Source organism: Macaca fascicularis, chromosome 4 (genome assembly GCF_037993035.2).
Source record: "Macaca fascicularis isolate 582-1 chromosome 4, T2T-MFA8v1.1".
Classification (NCBI taxonomy): Eukaryota; Metazoa; Chordata; class Mammalia; order Primates; family Cercopithecidae; genus Macaca; species Macaca fascicularis.
In genome coordinates, this window is record NC_088378.1 from 13,312,730 (window position 1) to 13,335,460 (window position 22,731).

Genomic DNA, 22,731 nt, shown 5'->3' on the forward strand with positions numbered 1-22,731 from the left:
TAGAGACAGGGTTTCACCATGTTGCCCAGGCTGGTCTCGAAGCAATCCACCTGCCTCATCCCGAAGTGCTGGGATTACAGGCATGAGCCGTTATGCCTGGCCCCACTTTCCTTTAGGGAGTTTTTGTCTTTTTAATTTATTTTGAAATAGTTTGAGATTTATAGAAAAGGTGCAAACACAGTACAAGGAGTTCCCATATACCCCCACTCAGTTTCTTACATTATTGACGTCTTACATTGTAGCGATACATTTGTCATACCAAGGAACCAGCATTGGTACATTACTGTTAATTAGGCTTCCCCTGGATTTCACCAGCTTTTCCATTAATGTTCTCTTTCTGCCCCAGGATCCTATCCAGGGTACCACATTACATTTAATCATCGCACCTCCCCCGCCTCCTCCGCTCTGTGACAGTTCCTCAGTCTTTCCTTGTTTATCATGACATTGACAGTCTTTAGGAGTACTAGCCCTGCAATCTGTAGACCTTTGCCTGATTTGAGTTTTTCTGATATTTTCTCATGGTTACACTGAGGTTATGGGTTTAGAGGAAGAAGAATATCACAGAGGCTAACTGTCCTCACCACATCCTATTCAGGGAACATGATATCAACATGACATCACAGCTGATGTTAAGCTAGCTCACTTGGTTAAGCTAGTGGTGATTGCCAGGTTTCTCCACTGAAGTTACCATTTTTTTCTTTAAGGAGTTTTTAAAAAATAAGTTTAAATCATAGAAATAATTTAAAAAGTATTCTCCTTGTAAAAAGTTGAAACATTACTGAAAATTTAAATTCTCTTTTAACTAATCCCTGCTGCCCATCCTGCTCCCCATTCCACCTCCTTAGAGGCAAACACTGTTACTGCTTTGAGCCTTTTCAATGCATTTACATCCATACATATGTCCCTATAAAATATATATAGGATAAGTTTGCACTTGAGGTTTTTATATAAATGATATATCATACTATATGAATATCTTTCTGCAACTTGCTTTTTTCACCCAACAATATGTCTTGGCGATCTGCTGTTCTTTTCAATGGCTGAGTTGTATTTTATTGTATCCTACAGATTACACCCCAGCTAGGCCTGTGTAGATCCTCTGGAACCTGTAATTGTTAGATCAAGTTACTCATGTTCACAAAAAAAGCACGTTTATTAAAATGGCTATGTATAGACATTACACACTACTATTGACAATTGTATTTTCAAAGATGCAGTTTAAATTGGTCACTGTTTTTTTAACCTCATGGAGTAGTAAAGCAGCAGAAAGCACCACATCCAGGTTGCAGTGTCAGGGGGCAGTGTCAGAGCCCTTCCTTGGCCTCTTCCCACTGACCACACCAAGGAGGGAAGGAGAGAGCCATCATGCTTTTCTGTCCGTTACTGCTCCCCTGCAGTTCCAGAGGTAATGTGATGTAGTGAGAAGAAGGTGTGCTCGCACAGAAATGGTGGTGTAGACAGTAGCTCCAATGTGCAACACATTCAGCGAAACACAAAACACCCTTTTCCTGGTTCTTCTCATCAAATTCAATAAAACATTTACTTTAAAAAATTTCTGATGACAATAGTGGCATGTGTTTAACATGGACAACTTGGGAAACATAGAAAAATACAAGAAAGAAAACTAAAATCACCCCTTATTGTACCATCCAGAATAACAACAGTATTATTAATATTTGGTATATATCCTTCTAGTCTTTGTTTCTGTGGATAAACCCATGTAAGCAGCAGAGATGTTCTGGGTGTGGGGAATACTGAACAGACTTACTTTTCCTACCTACCTTCCACTCCATTTCCCCTGCCAACTTCCCAGAAGAAAATGGGATTTGCAATCAGCGGAAGTCTCAGAACTGTCTAAGCACATGAACTTGGTCATGCTGACAAAGAGCCACAGGCAGTAAAGGTCAGCAGATTTTCACACCCAGGCCAGGAGAATGAATGCAGACGGGGTTGCCCTGCTGCTTACCTGCATGTACTGTCTCCAGTACACTTAGGGTCTATGCTTCTGGACTTGGTATTTCTTAAGCAGTTTCCTTTTGTGGGATGTTGTTGGTCCCTTTTCCTGGAGGATGCTGGGTGCTCTCCTTTTCCTGCTCCAGCTGATCTGTGCTCCCTTCCTTTTTTCCAGGCCACCTGCAGGTCCAGCAGTACTTTTGTGGTTTGTTCAGTCGGTCCTTCAAACATCTTCCACTGTAACTTGATGTCACTTTCTGTCCTGTCCTATGTAATTCTGGGTAATTTTAGAAGCAGCTGAAAGTATCACAATCCCATCAGAGAAAGGATGTGGCTCATAGCCTTCCTTCTGGGACCACATCAAGTAGTGCTGAATGGCAACCCGAGAACACTACAAGCCAGGAGGCAAAAGGCTCCACTGAACCCCAAATTCATAGGAATTGTCAAAATTCAGCTACCCTCAGAGTATATGCTTTCCTATAGATTTTTAAAAACATAACAGAGATGTTCTTTACTTTGGAATGACAATCTTTCCGTTTTAACGAACAGGAATGCACCATGTCACCTCACAGGGTCTTTTCCAGTCCTAGGGTTGTGGGATGTTTACATAGAAATACACAGATGTGTACACTGAGCTGGAAGCCAAGTCTGCCTACAGGCGGAATGGACAATCACTTAACGCTACTCAACTGGACAACTTTCTCTCTTACCCACTTTTCCTAATATTCCTGTCAACATTTTCCTTCCCCACTCCCTGTCAAAAGCCTGGTAGTCTATCTTTAGCGTCTTGGGGACTGTATTAGTTAAAATTAGGTTTGGCTGTTGGTGATGGTAAAATGATATGACAGAGGATTAAAGGAGGTGGAAATTTTGCTCTCTGTCCCTCATATGAACATTTCAGGGTAGGATGTACAGAGCTGGTGTGATAGCTTTGCACCATGGAACCCTCAGGGCTCTCAGCCCTGTCTGTCTTGGAGTTCTAACAAATATGGCTCTACATGCGAGATCAACACCCAGCCTGAGACAGAACTCCAGCTGTCACATTCATGCTCTAAGTAGCAGGATGGAGAAGGGATGAAGAAGCTGCCTCTACTAGAAATTCTTGGAAGCTAAAACATGGCCCTTTACTCCCAGTCTGTTGTCATGTAGCTACACCTAGCTGCAAGAGAGGCTTGGAAATGTCTTTATCTGGGTGGTCAGGTGGCAAGATAAATATTCAATAACTGTAGAAAAAGAGGAAAATGGCTCTTGGGGAACAACTAGCAGTTTCTGTGATAAGGGTCCGTTGGAATTCCAAGAACCAACTATTAGAATATAACCCTGAAAGGGGGTTTCCAAGCTCAGTCATTGCCACTCAGTACTTTTGTGGGGATTGGTGCCACTATGAAAGTGCACACCTTATGAGATTGGGGTGTATGCCCAGGGACAGGCAGAGATGGCAGCTAAGAAGAGGCTGCCCAGAGGGTGAAGGGCAGGACCTTAGACCAGTGTTACCTTCCTCACAGTGTTACTTGGGGCTGGGGTGCATGACCACATCCCTCTCAGCATCAAGGAAGATGACTGTGGAAATAAGTGTAAACCTTGAATACTGTGAGAGATCCTACAGGACTACTGAAGTTCATAACAGGAGAAAACTGGCATCTTGAGCACCTATTAGGTGCTGGGCACTAAGCTGGAGGTTTTATGGACATTCTGTCATTTAACTCTCACAACACCTTATCATCTTCCATTATCATGCCATTGTACAAATGTGGAGACAGGCTCTTGACTGTAAATGACTGAACCATACAGCTAATACGTAGAAAGAGGCTTTATGCATTGAACTCTCTCAGTACAGAATAAGACTAGATTAGAGAGGTTCAGAGGTGCCGAACATATACATGCTTTTATCAATTTTTTATAAAGTGAATTACATAAAAGACAGGGAGGTAGATGGCTATTATTTAAAAGCCGTGACTACTTTCATGAAACAAAGATTAGTTTAGTAAAAACAATGACCTCCCTAATTTATTGTAGATTGAATATGTCAGCTTGAAGTAAATCAAGCCGCTCTTCTACTTACTTATCTAAATATGCTTTGGATTATGAGGTTTACTTTTGCAATGACCTGACTGTGATTTTGTTAATAATAATGCAAATGTTTATGTAATTTGATTAATGCTAATTTTTTGATAGAATACAAATATGAAGGATGATGACCTCTCCATGAAACAAAATGGAAATGATCTATCACAAATAAATCTCAGCCAACATGCTAAGGGGCCTCTCGAGCAGATACAAGAGACGGGGTAAAGTAAATTATATTATTAGTGACTCAAAAAGTGGATTAAAACACTGTGCGGGAAACCGAGTGACTGATTAATATGTAGTTTACATGTTAACTCAAAAAGTCAGAATGAAATAGGAAGTCAGAATGAAAGCAAGACTTTCAAAACAGGTCAGACAACTAAACTAATGCTTCACCCTACGACTGTGTTTTTAATGAGAGTAATTTCTAAGAGAAACTTGTCTTTACATGTATATATGGAGTAATTATTTCCCCTCAGTACATTTATAAAATGAAGCTATCATGAAACACCCCTAAATTAAATAAAATGACTTTAGTTTTGGGCATGTGAATTTTTGGCATCACTTCGAGGTGAAATGGATTTATGATCTCTCTCCTGCCTGCTAAAGGCACAACTATGCAATGACCCTACAACTGCTGGGCTTGGATGACGGCACTGAGCCCAGTGATAGGAATCCTGTCCTGATGAGAGGTGCCTACTTGTCTTTTCTGTATCTGCGCCATCTTCGAATCAGAGAACTGCAGGTATGTGGATGGCAGGCATCAGAAATGTCTGCTTGTCTAGAAAAGAGGATTTTCTGCTATTCCAATAGCAAATGCCATTTTATGCTTTTGCCCTTTGTTCCTTTTTTTTTTTTTTTTTTTTTTTAACATGGAATCAGCAGCCCCTTGCCAGGGTGGTGTGTTCCTTTCTCCACAGTAGGGTTGATCTGCCATCAAGTTGTATTCTGTAGGGTGAACTAGGCGAAGGGCAGGGAGCTGACGCTGTTCTTTCTTTGTTTCAGCGCATCTGCTTAGGAATTCTGAATTATTTCAGATCTGTTGAGCGAACCCTGACAATCAACACTTCGGGCCTCACCTTGGTTTCAGGGAAACTGGTCCCCACCATGGCAGATAGTTCCTGGGTAAATATGGCAAAAGGAGGTCTGGGCACCTCGCAGGGCCTGGGCGCTCACCACTATGTCCATGAGACGCCTGCTGAGCACAAGGTGAGGTGTTGTGCTGACGTTTTTTCTTCCTTGATTATCCTGCCTCCCAAAGCCACCCTCTAGATAAGACCTGGAATCAGTTAACATGATGCAGTAACAGATGGGGGGTTCTTAGGGAAGAGGCCTTTTAATCATAATAAAACACAAGGTCTGCTTAAGAGCAATTCACAGGCAGAGAGTGCCCTAAAGCAGCCCTGGAGGCCACACTGGGAAGGAAGAAATAGAGTGTGAGAGGCCCTTCTGTTACCCTGGCCTGAGAACTTACATCCTTACAGAGACGCTCTTAGAAGACCCCCCCCTCGACATTGCTATATATACCTTTTTTGCCTCTTTTCTGTTTTCCAAGCCTCAAAAAAAAAAAAAAAAAAAAAAAAGACTCAAAACAGAGGTAGAAAAACATTGGACAGAGCTGAACAATAAAGAAATATTTTATCCCTCTAAACACCTGCTTGACCCTTAGTGCTTTTGGTGTTTCTAGAACAGTTTTTTCTACAAAGTCTATACAATTTCAATCCTGCCTAACAAAAGGCCAATAAGACAAAATTCATATTAACTCCCTTTCTTTGGGAATAAAGTTGAGAATGCTTACATTTTATTGGACTATTGTAGACACTCTTGTAATATTTTAATCTCAATTTCTAGAGAGTTTATTCCTGAAGATAGTGTTTAATATGAATTTTTATCTTCTTAAAAATGCTAGATTGACAAAGGTGAAAAATGAAATCTACTTAGCTCCAAAACAAGCCATTTTCTAAGCTAGTGTGACCTCTGACTTATGCCTGTTGTGTCTGTAAGTGTGAAATATTACTGTTAAGTGTTGTTCATATGCACACAGTCTAGAGCAGCACTGGCCAGCAGAAATATAATGCAAGCCACATACATTATTTAAAATGTTCCAGTAGCTACATTTTAAAAAGTACAAAGAAACATGAAATTTTAAATAATATAATCTGTTTAGCCCAATATCTATATTATTTCTACATATAATCAATATTAATAAATCATTGAGTGATCATACTTTTTTTGTACTAAGTCTTTAAAATCTGGTGTGTATTTTATATACAGATAGCACATTTTAACTCAGACAAGCCACATTTCAAGGGCTTAACAGCCAGTGGCTAGAGGCCACATGTACTGAACAATTCAGCTTCAGATATTGGGAATTTTTTTTTATTTTCCTGACCCAGTGGCTTCTAGAGTCCTACCTTCACTAAATCTTCAGGACACCCTTCTCTTTTGGGTCTCCTGCCCTAACAAGCACCCACCAACTCCTACTCCCTCACGACACACAGACTTCCTCTCAGGTCTTCCCTTACCCCTCTGCCCTCCTGCTTGGGTTCTAACTCATCAAGCCCAATTAGTTTGGTCCTCAGTGGAACTAGAAAGGTGAGTTAAGATACTTTTAATACCAACATGCTACAAAACAAACACATCTTTCTCTTACTAATATTGATCCAACCACAGCTGTGGTATGTTATTATGCTAATGGATATTTTTGAAAATGTTCTTACCAAAGAGCCCTCTCTCAGTCTCTTTGTTCTGGGTTTGGGTAGGAGATAGAAATAAAGGAGGAGAGGATAGACAAATACTGTCCTGCCGTACTCATTATAGGAGGAACTTCTCGGGGTAATGCATTTTATTTATACATATTTTTTGAGATGGAATTTCGCTCTTGTTGCCCAGGCTGGAGTGCGGTGGCGCAGTCTCAGCTCACTGCAACCTCTGACTCCTGTGTTCCAGTGATTCTCCTGCTTCAGCCTCCTGAGTAGCTGGGATTACAGGTGCCCACCCCCACACCCAGCTAATTTTTGTATTTTTAGTAGAGACGGGGTTTCACCATGTTGACAGGCTGCTCTTGAACACCCAACCTCGGGTGATCCGCCTACCTCGGCCTCCCAAAGTGCTGGGATTACAGGTGTGAGCCGCTGCGCCTGGCCTTGATGCAATATTTCTTTCCTATGCTCTCATAAATGATAAGAAAAACAGTGCCTATTTTTGTTCTTAACAGCTCCTAGCTGCTATTACTTCCGTATGAGACACTCAAGGAAGTGGCCTTCTGTCTGTCTTTAATGGGACCATGTGGTTTAGCTACACCCCATGGGTGTGGCCTTGTCAGTATTTACACCAGGATATCCAGCTCTGGACAGTGTGATTCTTTCCCACACAGGCGATGGGAGGCACAGATGTTAACATGTTGGGTTGAACTCACCAGGCCCAGGGTTGAGGCTGCTGGGAGCAAACCACTGGGCTCACCAGACCTCAGGAAGACTCCTAAAATGGAGACCCCTTTTCTTGGGCCCGGTGAGTTTGATCCCATGCTGAAAGTCTTGGGCTAGTATTAACAAATGTTCACTCAACAACAATGCCAGAAAAAAAGGGCACCTACCGTCTGTCTTGGACACTTTGCCATTCTGTGAGCCTACTTAAAGGCATGTGGCAGAGCAGAAAGAGCCCCAGAATGAGAGCCAGCAGCTTTTACCTGGCTGTGGACCTTGATTATGTCTTCTCAGGCATGGAGGCCTGATACTCTGTGGCACCTTCAGGATCTGCCAGGACTTGACATGCTGGTAGCAGAGGCTGTTGTGAGGAAGTGGTGGGAGATGAGGCGGCAGAAAAGTGGGCCCGATCATGAAGGGTTAGGCTCTGGTTAGGATGGGGGACTAATTCCAAGGTTGGTGGGGGAACAGAGAATTTTTTTTTTTTTCTTGAGACAGAGTCTCACTCTGCCACACAGGCTGGAGTGCAGTGGTATGATCTCAGCTCACTGCAACCTCCACTTCCTGGGTTCAAGCAATTCTCATGCCTCAGCCTGCCAAGTAGCTGAGACTACACCACCATGCCTGGCTTATTTTTGTACTTTCAGTAGAGATGGAGTTTTACCATCTTGGCCAAGCTGGTCTAGAATTCCTGACCTGAAGTGATCCGCCCACCTCGGCCTCCCAAAGGGCTGCGATTGCAGGCATGAGCCACCATGCCCAGCCCAGAGAATTCTTTTAAACAGGAGAATGGCTCTTTTCATTGGCTTGTAAATTTCCAGAGGATCTTTGCGCATATGTAATCACATTTATTCCCTTGCTTGTAGTCCTTCGTGAGTTTCCTGTTTGTCACAAGACAAAGTCCAGGCTCCTTGGTAAAGCTGACAATGTTGGGCACAATCTGGCTGCTGCTAACCTCTCAGACCTCATTTCTCTTCACTGTCTCTATGTGTCTGCCCTTAGGGAGCTGGGCCTAGACCTCCCCTGAATGGGCAGAGCTATCCTTACCTCTGGGCTTCTCTGTCCCTCACCTCCTCTTTCCTTGGTAAATGTGTACTCTTATCCAGAGTCTGCTCAAGTATCACCTCTCTGGGCCTTCCTTGACATCTCAATGCAGAGCTAAGTGCTTCTCACCATGACTTTGTCTACTTCCATTATAGCACTGAGCACATTGCTGTGCTTGACTGTTGGCCTGTTTGTTCCCACAGGCTGTGAGCCTATCACTCATCCATTCATTCCACAAATATTCTGACCAATAAATATACTAGGCACTGTTCCAGGCACTGGGGATTTAGCAGTGAACAACATGGGCACAAATCCTGCCATCATGGGACTTATTTCATGAAGAAATACAGACATTAAATAAATAAGTAACGTATATAGAACGTTCAATGATTTAGCACCAAAGCTTCCACAGACTTCCAGAACAAATCTGGATGTATTTTAAAGGTGCAGCTAGCATGATTTCCAGATAGAGAAGTCAAATTTGACTCCAAAGCTTTGGCCTTTCCATTTGGAAGTTTAGAGTTGCCATCAACTGAGATTTGGTTGAAGCAGATTTGTTGGGAAGATCCGGATCTCAGTACAGTACATGGAAAGTTTGAGATGCTTAACAAGATGTTTAGGTGGCAAAAGGTAGTAGAGAGCTGGATATATATCTTTCACATTGCAGGTATCAAATGTTTATTTGATAAAAGAAAAGTTCTGCCTGTAACAGAATGGTAGCATGCTTACAGAAAGACCATGTACATGAAAGTGCTTTGCAAAGTTATCATGTTGAAACGCAGAACAATTAGCTGTGAATACTCTACAGACTAGAAAGAAAGGTAGAGTAGAAAATATATTTGATTTTCTTTTTAAAAGATTATAGCCAATAGATTGAGTCATTCACCCAACAAATTTTGATGGGATTCTTAGGCTGAACTATTATTATCCAAAATTAATGCAAGATGATTTAGAAAAAGGTAAACTAGTCAGAGAAGTATTGTCTATATTGCCAAAAGTTCTAAAATCCACATTAACAAGTGATGGCAGAAGCTACTAGGGTGAAAGGAATGAATGATGGACCACCAATTTTTCTATAGTTACTATATTCAGCAAGTAGTTATCTTGGCATCAGTTAATTTTCAAACTAAAAACATATGAATCATTGCAAAGGTCATATTTCTTACGCAGACAGATAATTATTGCCCTCTTCCTTCTGCCACTCCTTCAAACATAATATTGAAGCATCAACTCTCTAGACCACAAAACCATTAGAGGGAGGGTCTTCCACACGACTGGGGAAAAAATGAAAATAAACAGGAAATAAAGAAACATTATAGTAACTGAGCCATAACCCTGCATGAGGCAATTTAGTCATCTGGTCTTTAAAGTGTATCTCCTGTGGCACAAGTATGTATTTCAGAGACACAGGACTAAGGGAGGAAGAGAGCGAATTATGGCAGAAAGAGAAAGAATATGTATGCCTATATAAAGGGTTTGGACAATGGGATGTGGATGAGAAGAGTGGAAAAATGACCGCTAATATAGATGATGGCATTAGAGTTGGCATCTTGACAATATTATTGCTTTTCATCAGCTTCAGAACTTAATCCAATTGCCATTGCCTGAAAGTCTTATAAAATTCTTCTGTACAAGAACTTTGGGAAAGGTCTTTTCCAACAAAGTGAATGAAGTATAACACGTTAAGTTGTTTCTTTTTTCCTCAAAAGCAAGCTCATTTTACATAACAAGAGACAGAAGCTAAATGCTAATAGAAGCCAACATGGTAATTTATATATCCTAGCTGTTTTTTTAATGGAACATGTCATTTTCTCAGCACGTTTTCTATTTTCCACTGGTACCAATCATTTTGTAAGAAATCATAATTTCAGGTTGGATGCAGTGGCTTACGCCTGTAATCTCAGCACTCTGGGAGACTGAGGCAGGTGGATCACTTGAGGTCAGGAGTTCATGACCAGCCTAACCAACATGGTGAAACCCTGTCTCTACCAAAACTACAAAAAATTAGCCAGGCATGGTGGTACATGCCTGTAATACTAGTTATTCAGAAGGCTAAGGCAGAATAGCTTGAATCCAGGAGGCGGAGTTTGCAGTGAGCCAAAGTTGCACCTCTGCACTCCAGCCTGGGTAACAGAGTGAGACTCCATTAAAAAAAAAAAAAAAAAAAAGAAGAAGATAATTTCATTTTTGGAATTCTAGTCAAAGGAAGCTATTAATTATTAAAAAGTTGTGCCAGGCGCGGTGGCTCACGCCTGTAATCCCAGCACTTTGGAAGGCCGAGGCGGGCGGATCATGAGGTCAGGAGATCGAGACCATCCTGGCCAACATGGTGAAACCCCGCCTCTACTAAAAATACAAAAATTAGCTGGGCATGCTGGTGGCACGTGCCTATAATCCCAGCTAGTCGGGAGGCTGAGGCAGGAGAATTGCTTGAACCCAGGAGGCGGAGGTTGTTGTGAGTCGAGATTGTGCCACAGCCCTCCAGCCTGGTGACAGAGCGAGACTCCGCCTCAAAAACAAACAAACAACAACAAAAAAACCAAAGTTATATGTTTAAAGCATAGAAAAATCAAAGCAAAACGAAAAATGCTGCTAGAGGAATGATGAACTATTAAGTATTCTTTTGATGAAATATTATGAACTATAACTACTATTTAGAAATGTTCACATTTACTTATTAGAAGGTTTCTATGTTTCTGCTTGAATGGTGAAGAAACAGCACATAAAAACTAATTATACAGTCACAGAAGTGAAGGGGGACCCAAAGAGCAGCCCCATCCACCTTTCTAATATTGGCAATTAACCATGTAAGCAGACGATAATCTGTCCTGTTTGTTAAGATTCCAGGAGTGTTCCTGTAGTTGTACCATAGGCAATGCCACATACACAAAACAATTGATAGGTCTTTGGAGAGCCAGGATATGATTGTTTAAAATTTATAGCTAAATGGATTCTATACAACTGATTACTTAGCAAAGTTTTTATAAGAGTTAATAGATGTAAGATGAAAGATTAGGAGCCAGTGATTTCAAAGCTTAAATGACTCATGAGTAACAACTAAGAAAATCAGATTGTTTTTCTTAAAATACAAAAATATATGATATATATATATTTGAAAACAGAAAATAGGCTGGGCACTGTGGCTTACACCTGTAATCCCAGCACTTTGGGAGGCTGAGGCGGGCAGATCACCTGAGGTCAGGAGTTCGAGACCAGCCTGGCCAACATGGTGAAACCCCATCTCTACAAAAAAAGACAAAAATTAGCTGGGCATGGTGGCATGTGCCTGTGATCCCAGCTACTCTAAAGGCTGAGGCAGGAGAATCGCTTGAACCAGGGAGTTAGAGGTTGCAGTAGCCGAGATCGCGCCACTGCACTCCAGCCTGGTGACACAGCAAGACTCACCTAACAACAACAACAACAAAGACCCCAGAAAATAACAAATGTTGGTGAGGATGTGGAAAAACTGGAACCCTTGTGCACTGTTGGTAGAAATGTTAAGTGGTGTAACTACTATGAAAAACAGTATGCAGATTCCTCAAACATTTAAAATAGAATTACTGTATTATTCAGAAATTTTACTTCTGGCTATATACTCAAAATAATTGGAAGCAGGGGTTCAAAAAGATATTTGTACACCTATATTTATAGCAGCATTATCCATAATAGCCAAAATGTGGAAGCAACTCAAGTGTCTATCAACAGATGAAATAAGATGTGGTAGTTCCATAGTTATTATGGAATATAATTCAGCCTGAAACCGGAAGGAAATTCTGACACATGCTGTAATATGTATGAATCTTGATGGGATTATGCTAAGTAAAATAGGCCAGTCACAAAAGGACATTACATGAGATACCTAGAGTAGTCAAATTCATAGAGATAGAAAGTAGAACGGTGGTTGCCAGGGGCTCAGAGGATGCGAAAATGGGGAATTCTTGTCTGGTGGGTACAGATTTTTAGTTTTGCAAGATGAAAATAATTCTGGAGATGGGTGGTGATGGTTGCACAACAATGTGAATGTACTTAATGTCACTAAATTGTACATGAAAAACTAAGATGGTAAATTTTATGTTATGTGTATTTTACAATAATAAGAATAGATAGATAGATCTATAGATAGTAGAGAGAGAGAGAAAGAGAGAGAGAGAGAGAGAGAGAGAGAGAGAGAGAGATGATAGATATCTAGGCCAGTGTTTTTTAACCTCTTTTCCATTATGGCTTCCCCAACAAATATCCTTTTTCAACTTTTTTCCCTACTCTCCTCCTACGAAGAAATGCTAACACCAGAGATATGCCATAGATTTGCTTATGTGCAATGTGTGTATCTGTGCTTTATATATAAAAATAATAGGATGTTTTTTTGTCCTCCAAGAGCCACTTTCCACCTGAGCATTATCCCCCCATATAGAATGTATGTATTAGGCTGTGGTGACATGAGATCAGAATCTATGAAGGCAAAACACAGGATTTTTGACGGGCATATGTTAAAAGCACAAGTAGAGATTACAAATCATAGAGTCAAAGAAACCTATATGCACAAATATAAAAGCCATTCATACATTCTTTTATTTAACAGATAGGCACCTACTATGTATTAGGCCCTGTGATAGGTGGTGAATAAAAATAGACATGTTCCTTACCCTTACAGTACTTTGCAATCCAGTGGGTGAGACAAATATTGGTCAAAAATCACACAAATAATGTAAAACAGGGACATCAATTTCCTCAAAAGAGAGACTGAGAGCTCCTTGGTACTATAGGGAGGCTGGGCAGGAGGGTTTCTAAGGAAGTGATGATTGAGCTGAGGTTGGAAAATGAAAAGTCTTTAATTAGGTAAAAAGGAGAGGGAGACCTTTCCACAGAGTGGGGACAGCCTGTGCAAAGGACCTGTGGCCAGAAGGAACATGGCACCCATAAGAAACCAAAAGACAGGAGTAGTTGGGGCACAGACACGAGGTGGAAGGTGATGCACAATGGAACTTAGCTCTGAGTTTCTCAGTCTTGGCACTATTGATATTTGGGGCCTGATAATTCTTTGTTGTGAGAGGCTCTCCTGTCCATTATAGGATATTTAGCAGCATCCCTGGCCTCTACCCAGATGCCAGCAGTACCTCCCACTAAGTCATGACAACCAGAAGTATCTCCAGACATGGCCAAATGTCCTCTGGGGGGCAAAATCACTCTCAGCTGAAAAACACTGGACTAGAGAGATACGCATGGGCCAGATTGTATGGCCCTGTTAAGGAGTTTTCCTCTATTCTGTGGCCCATGGGAAGCCTCTTAGGGATATAAAAGGGGGAAGGGGGAATGACACAATCAGAATTGCATTTGTAAAAGTTCCCCAGCCAGCAGTGAGTAAAATGGAGAGGAGGGAAAGCCCAGGCCAGAGGAGTCATGCATAGACCATTTAAGAGGCTAGGCCGGTTTAGAAGCTCCTAGACTAGTCCTCATGACATATAATAGCTTGGACTAGAGTAGTAGGTAGTGGAGATGGGAAGAAGTGAAATGGGAAAGTTCCCTGATTTCCCCTCGTAGAATGTGCAGCAGGGATGTGGCTCACCTGTTCAATGGCCCTGCAGCTTAAACACCAAGGAGTAGCACGCAGATGGGCAGGTGCAGAGGCCAGGGCAAGTGCTTTGTGCTCTCAGCCCCACTTAGTGTCTAGCAGTGGGTGCCTGCAACCCCAGTGTTACAAAGCCCTTTCAGCTTTGCTGTCTGCAGATGGCTTGAGTGCTAATCAGCTCAATGAACCCTCTGCCTTTTCACAAGGGCAGAGGGCCAGTGTGACAGCCCTCTGTATCCCGAGCTCTTGCCCAGTGTCCCAGAAGAATCGGATCACACGCGGCCTCCAAGGATGGGTGCAAGGTTTTACTGAGTGGTGGAGGTGGCTCTCAGTGACATGGATGGGGAGCCAGAAGGTGGAGGGGTGGGGGAGACAATCTTCCCCTGGAGTTCAGCTGTTTTCAGCAGAACTCCTCTGGACATTCAGAGGCCTCTTCCCTCCTTCTCCGTCATGCTGCCCGGCTGCTCTCTGCTGCTCTGCATCGCTCTCTGCCTCTCTCTACTGCTCTGTTCTCTACTTCTCTCAACATTCAGCTTCTTGTGTGTGTGCCCACTAAGGTCTCAGGTTTATATGGGCAAAGGATGGCGGGCCAGAGTGGTCTTGGAAAATGCAACATTCAGGCACAAAAACAGGAGTACCTGTTCTCACTTAGGTCTGAGGGCATAGGCCCAAGGGTGGAGCCCTCACCCTTCTCTACTCAGCACTTCCCTGCCCCACGTCCTATATCAGAAGTGGATGAATTTGAGAGACAGGAAGTAAAACTAACAGAACTTGGTGATAGATTGGACAAGCAGGGTGAAGCAGAAAGAGATGTCATGAATGATTCATGCTAGAGGAAGTGGATGGGTGGTAGTGCTATTTAGTAAAATCAGCTGCAGATAGCCTGGGTTTGTGGGGGGAAGATTTAATGATTTGATCACTGTTAAAATTAAGTGGGCTTTGAGATGCTCAGGAGCAGTTGCCAAATAGGTAATTGGATGTGCAGGTCTGGAGCTCTAGGGGGTCGGGATTGGAGGCATAAACTGGGGGAGCAAATGGTCTAAAGGTGGTAATCTCAGCTATGAAAGTGTCTGCCACCTCGTAGGGAAGGAACAGAGGAGGAAAAGAGGAAGTCCCAGGAGGTGGCTTGAGAGTGGCCGTCATTTAATGACTTGGTAGAGAAAAATAAATACACTTCACAGTGTCAGACAGAATGACCGGAAACTAGGCAAAATCAGGGAAAACGTGGAGTCCCAGATGCCCAGAGAAGAGAGTGAGTCAAGAGTCAGGAAGCACTAAATTGTATCAGATGCTCCTGAGAGATTACATAAGATGATGAAAGAAAGTTTGTTGCATGTAGAGCAATGGTCATTGTTGGTCTTAGCGAGGGTGGTTTGGGTGGCTTAGTGGAGCCAAGGGCCAGATGGCAATGGGTTGAAGAGTGGGAGGTGAAGAAATGGAAATGGAGAGTGTAGATAACATCTTGGGAGACTGGACAGTGAGGGGGAGGAGAGCCACACAGTGGAACCTGGGAAGGGTGTGAGGAAGTTTCACAATGAGAAGGACGTGTGCACATTTCAGTGTCGAGAGTCCAGAGGAGAGGAGTGGGATATCCACGAAGGAGCAGGGATGCTGCTGAGGTGGGAGGCAGTGGTCCTGGAGAAGGGGGCACCACTGTCCTCCACTGTGCAGAGGAAGCAGGAGGGGAGAGGTGTGAGCCCCGGTGGGGGCGGCGGGGAGGGGTGCCCGGAGAAGCTCCTGTTGGGAGTAAGAGGAGACGACGCCTGTGAGGGAGGGAGTTCCGAGGCTTGAGGAGAGTGGAAAAGTTTGAAATTGTGAAAATTATTATTAAAATAATGATTCTCAGGGAGCAGCAGATACTCAGTTTTCTAAGAAAAATAACATTATGATGGAAACACTTCTTACTTGTGTTAGATTCCTAGGATTGTCAAAACAAAGTACCACAAACTGCATGGCTCACAATGACAGAAATTTATTCTCTCACAGTCTGGAGCCACAAATCTAAAATCCAGGTGTCAGCAGGACCGTGCTTTCTCTGAAGGTTCTAGAGGCAATACTTCCTTGCCTCTTTCAGCTCCTGGTAGTTGCTGGCAACCCTTGGCAATCCTCAGCATTCCTTGACTCACCCTAGTCTCTACCTCCATCTTCACATGACCTTCTCCCCCACGTGTCTGTCTCCAAATTTCATAAGGATCCCAGTCATTGAATTAGGGCCCACCCTAATCCAGTATGACCTCATCTTAACTTGATTACATCTGCAAAGACCCTATTTTCAAGTAAGTTCTCATTCACAGGTTTCAGGTAGACATGAATTTTGGAGGACACTATTCGACTTAGTTCATTACTAAGCCACGAAACTGTGCTAATACATTTTAGAAGTACTTATAGAATTAAAACAAAAATATTTTTAACCTAACGTTTAAGGATTCCAAGTGCCTTACGCTCATAGAGTCACATACTCCTGACAGCTAACGTAGTCTGTAGTGTCTCCACAGTCTCCATGTTACGGATGAGGAAACGGAGGCTGGGAATAGCTGAATGACCTGCCCAGGATGAGATCCTGGCAGAGCCGGAACCTGAACCCGGGCATTCTGACTCCAGAGACCACTCTGGGCTCTATTCCCTACCTTTCTCCAGTTGCTACTGAATTTATCAGAAAAACAAACTAATCAGCTAGTTATCCACCTCAGGAACTACCTCTTCCTGCCAACGTTCTTTGTTAATATATGTTTTCTACATACAGCTTTTTATACATTCAGAATATTTACAGCTTCATACTGGCAGCCCACTGTGTGGGAGCAGAAACCTGCTGCTTGTCCATGTGGGATGGCAAAATATAGCTCTCCCTTTTCCAGTAACATCTGGGCTTGGCTTTCTTTCTCCAGGTCCACGGCATCCAATTCATGGAGTTCTCGGAAGTGGAGAACCAGGATGACTACTACAGCACGGAAGCTGGCTGTATCCACACCCAGGACCAGCAAGGGGTGCATGTCATGTATGAGGAAGCCTTGAGTGATCTCAAGGAACTAGAGGCAGAGTTGCTGCTTGTGGCTAGCCATTACATTGAGAAAGAAAGGGGTGAGAAGTCAGATTAAAAAAAAAAAATCAACTGCCCAAATAAACAAAAGACACTAAGGGCTTCTTTTTATGCTCTCCACCCCAAAATATAAATACATATCCAATAGTATCTGAACCTGCAAGAAGCACACACTACCCCCACCCCTAAAATGCATTCACTTTAGAAGAGAAACAGTTGTTTCCAGCTCAAGCCCCGCTTCTGATAGAGATGGTGACTACTGTTTCAGGGCTGGGTTGTAATTCTTGCTGTGGTTCAGACTCTGCTTGTTGAGCAGGGGCATTTCTTTCCTTTTCTTTCTTTCTTTTTTTTTTTTTTGTTGTTGTTGCAGCAGGAAGTTTCCTTTATAATGGCGAATTTGGTGATACACAGTTCTAGCATAGAGCCTCAGTCACTGGGCCCCAGGAGGCAGTAAGCAGCAGGGCTGAGAGGGACGACCCACTCCAGGGCTCATGTCACATTGATACGCGCACCAGGAATGGCCACCCATGTACTCCTAAAGTTCAACCCACCCACCAGTTCAGTCAAGAATTATGCTTTTAATTCTTCATGTTTGGCCACTGAAGATCAAATCTACCATGATGACAGGATTTCAGTACAACAGGCTCTTTCCAGTCACAACAGACAGAGATGTCCAGGCTCTTGATACGAAACAAAAGTTCCTTTGACTTCTCTTGCAAGGACCGAAGAGATAAATGTTTTCTTTATGATCTGTTGAAATGTTTACATAGACTTAAAAAAACAACTAACAGTTATTCTGTGCTCTGGTTCCCCGGAAGGTTTCTCATGATCTCCCCTTCGATAGCTAGAGGGCTTGCGTGTCAGGGGACAAAGAATTAAGACACTTTAAGCAATAAAAATCCTAGTGTAACACTCAGAGGCAGATCGTGAGCTTGAGGGGGCAGGAGGGGTGGGAGGCAGGTGCTCCGCTGAGTAGCAGGGTGCAGCCTCCTGGGAAAGCCCAGGGGAGACAGAAGCATCAAGGAGCAGGAAGCCCTGCAAGGGGAGACCCAGTTTCTTCCTCGCTCTCCTGAGGTACAAGGGACAGCACGGCCCCTGCATTTTCACTTCTCAGGGCCGAAGACCTGACCTCTGACCCTCTACCCACTCTGATGACCTGCACGCTACATTGGGTGGTCTCTGACTAAAACAGGCTTAAGCCAAGATTTGGGATTTTACTCCCAGGAGCATTTCTGGGTCACCCACTGGGTGGAGGGGATGTGGTGCAGGACCCTGAAGAAAGGAAAATAAGCAAGTGAAACAAATGACTTTTCTAAGTGGTAGACCTTGAGGAAACTGCATTTAGCAGCAGAGACAGCCCTGGGTTCCTAACAGGAAACCATCAGGATGCAGGAACATCTGGCTAGGAAAATGCCAGACAAGCCCCAGAGGAAGAAATCGTTACTCAGGGTAATCAAGTAACCCATAACCTGTATTTTCTCTTCCTTTTGGCATCACTCAAATTGATTCAATTTTAGAAATAGATGATGTAAGAATATTCTTTTGGGATACTATGACAGCATTGGAATTACATCTGCAAAGAGCTTAGAATTTCTAGACACATTGCAATACCTAAAGGGAAACTTAATCAGGGTTTGTGCTATTTTGTAATATGTGTAGACTGTAATTAAAGATAATTCACATTCATATTGTTACAAAATGCTGCCCAAAGAAAGTTTGACAACTAACTTTTCAGATCCCAGACAGAATTAATTTGAAGTAGGATTGAATTAATTGTCCTGTCTTTGCCATTGGTATCTGAATCATAGGACGCAGTGATGGCATCCAACATTCCAGGGTATTTAATTTCAGCTCTTAGCTTTTATCTTTACTGGTTATCCTACATACTAATGCACCATTTGGTCCATATTAATTTATAATAGCATGAACTATTTCTAGCTGCTAAGAATTTAACTGGACTGAGACACTTAGTCAGTAGTGTCTACACTGACACTTTAACCACATGGGCATCTTTCTTTCAATTGAGCTGGTAAATGTATAGTCATCTCTTGTGAAATGATTTCCCAACTGTTGCTATGGAAGTTCTTGATCATCTTTCTCTTGTTTAGTACCCATCAGATATGTGATAATTATTGAACTCAAATTTCAGCACATGAAAGTATCTTATCTTTGAATATTTAATTCTGAAATACAATAGCTAAAAATTTAAAGCAACAATAATGCCAGTAGTGAAAAGTAGCATTAACAAAGTTAAAAAAATCAGCTGAATAATGAAAATTACCTTCACTGATTTAAGTTAGTAATTAACATAATTAAAGAATATCTTGGAAACATTTCACAATGATGGAAATAGCAAGTCAAACTGAGTTTGTTGTTAAACCCCAGGGATTTGTTTTTAGAGAAGGAGAAATATATACCTTGCCTTTAAATTGTGGGTTTGAAGACATTTTAGCATAGATTTCTTGTTAACTAAACTTTTTATTTTATTTCTAAGATTAGTCTTTAAAACTGAATTTAAAAAATAAAGACAAAAGCTCCTGTTGACTTAGAAGTAACAAGTATGAACTCAGGCTTCGTCCCAGGGACTGGTTCAGCATTTCTGTTTCTGAGATGGAGCTGATAATCCAAGGGGCACATTTCTAATTGGAACAGGTTCCTTGGAAGACCTGTCTCTAAACATTCTCACCCTCTTTTCTCCCAGGTCACAAAGTGGGCAGCCAGCCAAAGAGTGGCCAGGACTGGGGATGGGCCCATGCAGGTGTGGACAGATTTGCTGTGCTCTATGACATATGGACTTGGGAAGCAGCTCTTCTGGAAAACAAGCACCAGGTATTCTTGCCTAGGAGACAAAATGTCTGCTAAAAAAACATTCTTACAAAATCCAGTCTTTTTTCTGTTTTTGTTTTTGTAAATAAAACCCAGTTAGACTTTTAGAAAAGTTCTCAATCAGGAGAAGAATTATTTTATTTAAATAATCTTGGCTAGTTATAAGTATGTAATAAATTTTATTTTCTTTACTGAGGTTCATCACAAAAAACAAAATGTGAAAGATACTTCTTTATCTTACAGGTATTATTTGTTAGAGGACTGTATAATTCCTTCTTATAATATGTATGCTTTTAGTGAGAATGAATGATGATTTCATTCATGCTCATTGTGCAGTCATAGGGACAATGCTCACTTTGCTAATTACAGACAAGTTGACCTGATCATGACCTGTAGAAGCATATGCCACATGTGGGTAGGTGAAAGCATTGGACAGGGTGCTGAGTGCAATGTTACGGGGGTGAGTTTAAAGCAATGAAACAGCAGGTTACTAAATCATCACTGTGTCACAAATGGTTCATATCCCAATAATGAATGAAACACTGCAAGTTTACTGTTCTTCATTTGTGCCCTTAGCATGGATTATCAGCCCTTCTAATAATCACCAATTGTTAGGCATTTACTTATGAAATATGAAGTATTTACTCCGCCAGGGACTGTTCCAGGCATTCAGGGACATATAGATAACTAAGTGAAAATGATCTTTATCTTTAAGGAATTTATCTTCTACAAAAGATTCAATCTCCAAGCAAAAATTATAACCTAGTTCCTAACAGTTTATAATTGAGTACATTCATGAGTCATGGGGACTCTGCAGAGAGATTTGTCCTGGGGGAGGGGAGCACTGTCCGGTGTAAGAAATGCTAGAAAGCCTTTCCAGAGGAATCGATATTTCATCTTGATACTAAAACGTGAGTAAGATGTTGTCTGGCAGGGAAGAAAAGATTCTTAAGGAGACGAAACAGCATTAGAATGTCTGGGGAATGTAAATGGGAAGGACCAGCTTGGGGGATTTTATTTTGAGAAATAAAATCCTACCTTCTTGGAGGATGGTAGGAAGACTGTTATGGCTGGGATGTAAAGGCATGATGGGTGGCAACAAGCCACACATGTGTTTTGGGTGCAGCCTATAAAGGACCTGCTAATTATATTATTTTAGAGTCCATCTTATAAACAAAGAAGAGCCATTAGTGAGTTTCCATAGAGAGAAATATGATCATAGCTGTGTTTTTAACAGCTACCTTGGGCGTATGTGAGAGAATGGATTGGAATAGAGCGCCCCTGAGAGAAGAAGTGCAGTTATTGCAACAGTGACCTGAAAAATTAGGAGGAAGCATACAATGACAATAGAAGAATAGAAAGGCAGAGAGGCGGTGAGACTTGGAAGGAGGAACAGACCTGAGAATACTTTGTAGAAGTGGAAATGGCAGGATTGGAAGACTGGATCTGGAAGTTGGGGCGAGAAAGTAAAGAAGGAATTAAAACAACTTCCTGAGGGTTAGGGAGGAGGCTATTAACTGAAACTGAACCCAGGAGGAGGAAGAGTGTCTTTAGAGGGGAAAATGACATAGGCCCTAGGACAACAAGGCATTTGAGGGGGTTTGCTGAAACTCAAGTGTGAATGTTTTGTGGGCAGCAATAGGTCTGAAGCTCAGGAACAGGTATGAGCTGAGGTATGAATATGGAGGTTGAACCACAGTGATGAATCAAAACAACTGGGAGAAACTAGAGATATCTGAAATGCAGCCCTAAGTAATACACCTACATTTTTTTTTTCTTTTTGAGATAGAATCTCGCTCTGTCACCCAGGCTGGAGTGCAGTGGCACGATCTCAGCTCACTGAACCTCAGCCTCCCAGGTTCGGGCGATTCTCATGCCTCAGCCTCCTGAGTAACTGGGATTACAGGTGCACACCACCATGCCCAGCTAATGTTTTGTATTTTTAGTAGAGACAGGGTTTTGCCATTTTGGCCAGGCTGGTCTCAAACTCCTGACCTCAAGTGATCCATCTGCCTTGGCCTCCCAAAGTGCTGGGATTACGGGCATGAGCCACCGCGCCCAGCCCCTGAGTAATGTACCTACATTTAAGGGGCAGGTCATGAAACAAGAAGCAGTAAAACTAAATAGACCAGAGAAATAAGGAAGAAATGAGTTTTAATTAGGAGGGGATGGTTACTTGTGGAGTTCCATGAAACGTCAAGAAAGGAACTCCTAAAAACCAAGCAGCTTGGTCAGATGGTCACTGGCAGCATTGCAGGACTCTCAGAAGCATGGTGGGGGTGGAAACCAGGTTATAGTGCACTATGATATGGTCAGAAGATGGGGAAATGGCAATGTTTTCTTTGAATTGTTTTGCTAGTAGAATAGATGGTTCACCATTTCATCTGCTCTCTGGTTGGTCTGTTACTCCTAGAGATGTAGGTCACCCACCCTCTGGCAAACAATTGGCCAGGCTTCAATAGTGCAAGCCTTGGACTTTGAAAAAAATGTTCCTCTTTTCAATGATAACTGGCCCCTACAGCATTAGTCTGGAGTCTTAATCTGCCCATTGGAACCTTAATCAACGGAGTGAGAGATTTAGATGCACAGTGTAGTAACTGGAATGGCTGTATGAAATATAAATAAGACAGGATCCTTAAACTCAACAAGTTTATGGGTCCAGGCATGAATTTTTTTTTTTTTTTTTTTTTTTTTTTCGAGATGGAGTCTTACTCTGTCACCCAAGCTGGAGTTCAGTGGTGCAATCTCAACTCACTGCAAGCTGTGCTTCCTGGGTTCGCCCCTTTCTCCTGCCTCAGCCTCCCGAGTAGCTG

The 22,731-nt window shown here is 42.3% G+C and overlaps 1 protein-coding gene across 1 annotated transcript in view; it reads left to right on the forward strand.

Annotated features, from left to right (window-relative positions):
• The first annotated feature begins 4,635 nt into the window (after positions 1–4,635).
• The window catches only part of LOC135970303 (uncharacterized), a 37,958-nt gene continuing 19,862 nt past the window's right edge, over positions 4,636–22,731 (forward strand). Inside the window, 4 exon segments of the mRNA XM_065542888.2 lie at positions 4,636–4,765; positions 5,026–5,229; positions 16,941–17,133; positions 19,794–19,921. Coding sequence (XP_065398960.1) covers positions 4,643–4,765; positions 5,026–5,229; positions 16,941–17,133; positions 19,794–19,921 — 648 coding nt within the window. The 5' untranslated portion in view covers positions 4,636–4,642.